Below are 6,101 nucleotides of genomic sequence, written 5' to 3'. Positions count from 1 at the left end.
TTGAAGGTGGTTTTTGGGATTGGGTTTTGGGCTTTAAAGCTTTTCTGGGCTGGTGGTTGGTGTCTTTTGAATTGGGTTGTTTGTTAGGTTTTCATTGGAGTTGGGTTGTGTCCTTTGTTGTTGTGTTTGTCTATTCTGTTGCTCTTATTAATCTCAATTTTGTATGAGTCATATTGATTTACAAATGCTTGATTTCAATCCAATGATTGACAATCATCTAATTGTCAATTATCTAGCCTACAATCACTTGGTTTACATCCCCTTGATTCATAATCAATCAACATCTAATTACATTGATCAATCACCATTTCTAAATCAAAATCATTTACTACAATCATTGAAATATAATCACCTAAACAATTGCAGCCCTGCACTGCAATTAGGAAGCCTAGTGTACCACATTGCATAGTGCACTAATTCCTTGACCTTAGTCATTGCTCAACTCACTTCATCAAGACCTCCATAAAACAAATCGCTTTGAGAGAAGGCCTGTGATTGTGAAAGCTTCCAACCAAAGCAAATTCAAAAGGGGCAACAAAAGAAAGAACCTCTTCATCTGAATTTTATAAATCCGGTAGCCCCCAATAGGTTGTGGCTTTGACATCAGGAAATGCATCCGCAAAGTAGGCACTCGAAAGGGTGTCAACAAACAAGTGGAAGGAATTTTTACCACTTAAAAAGACGGGATCTCCCAAGTGAACCTGCTTCCAAGACGGAAGATCCGTGAAGTTGGAAGAACCATGAAGAAATTTTCGAAACGATTGACTGGGTGATGATAAAGAGAGGTGGATAGAGTGAAGCCCTAACAAAGAGATAACATTATATGTATATATACATATATATATTCATTTCCAAAGAGGAATAACTTTAGACATGCATGTAGATTCAACTAAGAACTCTCATTCGTTAGGGAGTTCACTTACTACCCTTCATAATAGTAACGTCTTTATTGGTAGTCTCATAAATAGGACCTCAATAGGTATTGAAGCATTATTAAAATTCTCATTATCATTTTTAACATAATAACACTAGCGCTCACAGCCACAATAGGCCTAAAATCATCTCTCAACACATAGAATGAGAGGTGATAGGCATTACCTGAGAGAAAAAGAGCTGTGACTTGAGGGGAAAAAAACAATAGAATAGGCAATTGTTGAGACCCGAGAGAAGAGTTAAATGTAACAAAAAAAAAAAAACTGTGCGTTTATGCGCTTATGAGAGGCAACAATAGAGACTAGCTTGTAGTGCTAAGGCAGAAGTAAAAATGGGTGAATGAGGGTGACCTAGAGCATTTGTGAGCATTATAAAAAAAAAAGTTCCAAAGTAAATATTTGTCATTGCAGTAAATAGAACAGCCAAGAGACCACTCATTAGTAAGCACTCCACACAACTTGTGAGAGTCGAGACTCAAGACACGATTGACATTCTGATGCCGAACACGATATATGAAAGAAAAAATATATATATAAATAGCATTTTTATTTAATATTATGATTATAAATATCAATAATTATTTTGAGCAAATTCGAGCCGAATATGATCAAACAAGGTCTCTGCTTGTGTTTAGCTTTTTTAAATTTTGAGCTTTCAAATATATGTTAATGGTCCACTCCTTAACCAACAAATCTAACACAATCTTTACATTGAGCCTACACAAGCTGTTCATAAATGATCAGCTCAACAAAAATCAATGAAATAGGCTTAACAATATATTCAGATTTTTTTTCCTTATTTTTCATAAGTCGAAGAAAAAATGATTATATCGACCCAAAATTATATTTAGTTCCCAATTAAGAATTAAGCTCTACTAAGAATATGAGTAATTCATATGCTGAAATTAATAAGAAACAATAATTAAAGGTTAATTTTTAGAAATATTTAGATCAATTAAAATAAATTTATACATATCATAAATTTTATTTAAAAGTGCGATTTTATTAAAATCCACAAATATTTTTCTTGGGGAATCACATTTTGGATTTTTATCCTTTCTGCACTGACTAAATTATAACCTGGTTCTTATTTCTTTATTTATTTTCTCTTTCACACTCTCACCAGCCCCTCACTTCATTACTTCCCCATCCCTCTTTATCATCTCAGCCATCCCTCTCTTCCTCATTTGTCTCGCCTTATAATTCTTTTTTTTTTTTTGGAAAAATCTCGCCTTATAATTCTTGATGTGGCATTTTCCTCCTCCTGCTTCCCTTTAATTTTTAGTCCTCTCTCTCTCTCTCTCTCTCCATAAACGAATCTATAATAGTCTTGTACCCTTGTTTTCTGCATCCCTTCAACCTCACACAACCACAACCAGCCATGGCAGACCCTTATTCCAATTTCTTCAAGAGACACTTTTCTTATTATCCTTTCTCAACATCAAATCCTCCGCTTCCTCCTCCTCATCCTCCTCCTCCGCAACCAACACCAGCGTCTCTTCCGCCCTACAACTTCTACACCAATTACAACTACAACTACAGCTACTACTTCCAAAACACAAACAACAATCTCCTCCAATCGCCCCCTCCTTCCCCTCCCCTAAGAGAAGCCCTTCCCCTCCTCAAACTAAGCCCTCAAAAGCATCAACTTGAAGATGGAGATGAAACCTCCTTCACCATATTCGACGGCGAAGCCGAAGCAGACTCAAAAAAGAAGAAGAAAATAACCCTTGACGATGATGAAGAAGATGACGAAACCGAGGGGGCGGTTACCGTCGCCCTCCACATCGGTCTCCCAAGCCCCACCGCTGCCGATCTCATCTCTAGAATTTCCTCCGCTACGGTCGACGAAGATCACAACCTTGATCAAGACGATGAGGATGGAAGCAGCAACATCAACATCCCTCTTGGCTGCCCCACTATTGGCAAGCTTACGAAAGGCCAGTACTGGATCCCAACCCCTTCTCAGATCCTCATTGGTCCCACACAGTTCTCATGCCCAGTCTGCTGCAAAACCTTCAACAGATACAATAACATGCAGGTCACACTTCTCACTTCTTTCTTCCTTATTCTCAATAACTATATTTAACTAAGGTACTGGTCTATTATTTGTGAAGAGGAAGAGAACAAACAGTGATTCTATCATGCCCTTCTTTTTATGTGATTGAACCACACAGAAGGAGGATATGTATGTTTGTTCCTCTCATGCTTTTTGGCACTTTTGGAGTTTTCCTTTTACTGCTCCTTGGCTGTTGCGCTTCTTCAGTATGTATGTAGAGAAATTCACTTCTCTCTGGGAATAAAGCCCTCCCCAGCCCTTTCAGCCCTGCCACTCTAGATCTATTTCTTAAAGCAAAACATCATCATCATCCAGCCTAATCTCTCTCTCCCTCTCACTCTCTACAAAAACTACACAATACTGTTCATCTTGACCTGTTCATACCCCATCTCTCTCTCTCTCACGCGAGAGATGGAGAAAGAGAAAGAGAAAGAGAGAGTGAGTCTCAGGTCGAGATGAACCTTGTTGTGCAGTTTTGTGTATGTTGTTCTTGCCTTAGTCTTCTCTCTGTCTAAGGGATTTTGGATGATCTTAGTTCAAGTTAAGCTGTATTACGGGCAGGGATTTTTGTGCTTCTTCTTTCCTCCGAATTGAAACGTGTGAGTATGTGATTAAGGGCATGATGAACTGCATTGTGTTGAATTTGCTTGCGTGCAAAGCTAAACACAAACCACTAGTAAGTCTAGTCCATAGGGCAGCTCATTCATAAAAGAAATCTTATTATTAGATTAGCCGAACTCATAGTGACTTATTACTCCATTAATTATAATTTTAATCTGTCTTATTCGATATCTTATATATACATTTTATATTAGGATGAGAAGGACTAGAAAATAGGTTGAAACAAAAATTGAGCATCTACTTAATTACCAGAGCAAGCAAAAATAATAGAGCTTAGCTAACCTAAGAAGTGAAAATTTTTTGTACTGGTTCCTGCGTTGCATCTTCCAAAGCAAAAGAATATCTTTATCGCTAACATCTTTCTAACCATATTCTATAGCAAGAACATTATAAATGTATTAACACTTTCACATATAAAAGAAGTGCAGCTTTTGCTCTTTTCATATACGTTAATGAAGGCCTACAGAATGATATATATGCAGATGCACATGTGGGGACACGGCTCACAATACAGAAAAGGACCTGAGTCCCTAAGAGGCACACAACCAACGGCTATGCTACGGCTACCTTGCTACTGCTGCGCGGCTGGCTGCCGCAACAACATTGACCACCCGAGAGCCAAACCCCTCAAAGACTTCCGCACGCTTCAGACCCATTACAAGCGCAAGCACGGCATTAAGCCTTTCATGTGCAGAAAATGCGGAAAAGCCTTCGCCGTTCGAGGCGATTGGAGGACCCATGAGAAAAACTGTGGGAAGCTCTGGTATTGCACTTGTGGGTCAGATTTCAAGCACAAGAGGTCTCTGAAGGATCATATAAAGGCCTTTGGGCATGGCCATGCAGCTTATGGTATTGATTGTTTTGAGGAGGAGGATGACCCGGCGTCTGAGATTGAGCAGGATGTGAGAGGTAGAAGATAGATGAGATCGAGTTCATCACTTCATTTGTATTTGCTTGAGGGATATATGAACATTTAGTTCTATTGGGGAGTTAATTAGGAGGAGTTTATATGGTTTTGAGGTTGTTGATGTACGTGGTTATGGATGCATGTTGACTTATTTCTATTTGAAAGTGGATATCGATACAAGAACTGAAAATTTATTTAGTTTGCTAGATTTGTAAAGGAAAAGAATTTGTTTGGTTCATTCGCCAGGGCTTCTTTGCACTCTCTCTAAGGAGTTTATATGGTTTTGAGGTTGTTGATGTACGTGGTTATGGATGCATGTTGACTTATTTCTATTTGAAAGTGGATATCGATACAAGAACTGAAAATTTATTTAGTTTGCTAGATTTGTAAAGGAAAAGAATTTGTTTGGTTCATTCGCCAGGGCTTCTTTGCACTCTCTCTCATTTTGCTAGGTTTTACTTTGAACTCTCATTTTTTGGTGTTTTCTCCTCCCTCCCCCCTCTCTCTCTCTCTCTCTCTCTCTCTCTCTCTCTAGACTACTATACAACAACAAGGGTGCAGGCCAATGTCTGCTGAATTTTTTTTATGTTTATATGTCAATTAATTTATATAAATTCTGGTTATGAATTTTTTTTATAATTATTATTATTTTTTGGTGAAGTTTTTTAGTTATATGATTGATTGATTACTAAATATCCTTTTTAAGAAAAAGAATGGAGGATTTTTCTTCATAATATGTGAAGGTTTGTGTGACTAAGTAATATGGTGGATGACGATCAGTCATTTATCAAGGCGATATATATATCTTTATTGGAGATTTTTCATTTGATTAATTCTATTCAGAAAAGTAATTGATGAAGCTATAAACAAACAGCAATTCGATAACTGAAAATGTTTTGCAAAATGAAGAAAATATGGTCCCAAAATGAAAATTTTAGACAATTATTTGAAACAATTTAGTAGAGTTTGTAAGAAAATTACAAGTAGGAAAAATTATTGCAAAAGCCATCAAAATATTGTTATTATTCCACCTTTATTTTTTGTAAAATATTTATTTTAGACAAACATTTGTCACAAATCAATTGCAATTTTAAGTAATTCGAGAATGCTTTGTCATTTACATTTCCATATATACTCATAAATTCCATTGCAAATTTTGTCCAAATTTACTTTTTTTTTTTTAAGTTGGATATGCAATTCTATTTCTCTATTATGAATTTTTCTTTCTTACAAAATTGGATAAAGTCCTTTTTTAAGAATAAATTTACATATTTAAACAAATAAATATTGCAATATCATTGCTTACATTCCCTTTCTACCCGTATAATCTCATCCCTCTCATCAACATCTTATCAGCCTTTTTGTCCCCCAATTCATTTTTTTTTAGAACGGGGATATCTACCCACTACCACTCCAAATGGAGCACTTGGCGGCGTAACTAATCCCTCGGCGGAACCTAGCGAGGTCATCCACCGGCACTGGGCCCACACTTGCTTTGCCCCACTGAAGAGACGAGTCCGTAGAATAGGGGATTCGAACCCGAGATGTGAGATTCCCAACTGTGCTCGCCCATGCACCAACC

At 37.2% G+C, this 6,101-nt stretch overlaps 1 protein-coding gene across 1 annotated transcript; it reads left to right on the top strand.

The window, feature by feature from the left end:
- Window positions 1-2,291: 2,291 nt before the first annotated feature.
- On the top strand, window positions 2,292-4,760 carry LOC110111251 (zinc finger protein WIP2-like). The gene is made up of 2 exons (XM_020843028.2): window positions 2,292-2,973; window positions 4,095-4,760. Exons 1-2 carry the CDS (start codon window positions 2,314-2,316, stop codon window positions 4,530-4,532), a joined length of 1,098 nt encoding a protein of 365 aa, XP_020698687.1. The 5' UTR covers window positions 2,292-2,313; the 3' UTR covers window positions 4,533-4,760.
- Window positions 4,761-6,101: the final 1,341 nt, after the last annotated feature.

This window comes from Dendrobium catenatum, unplaced genomic scaffold (assembly GCF_001605985.2).
Source record: "Dendrobium catenatum unplaced genomic scaffold, ASM160598v2 fragScaff_scaffold_970, whole genome shotgun sequence".
NCBI classification, from domain to species: domain Eukaryota; kingdom Viridiplantae; phylum Streptophyta; class Magnoliopsida; order Asparagales; family Orchidaceae; genus Dendrobium; species Dendrobium catenatum.
The sequence above is the reverse complement of the archived record's forward strand: the minus strand, read 5'-3'. Positions and strand labels throughout refer to the sequence as shown.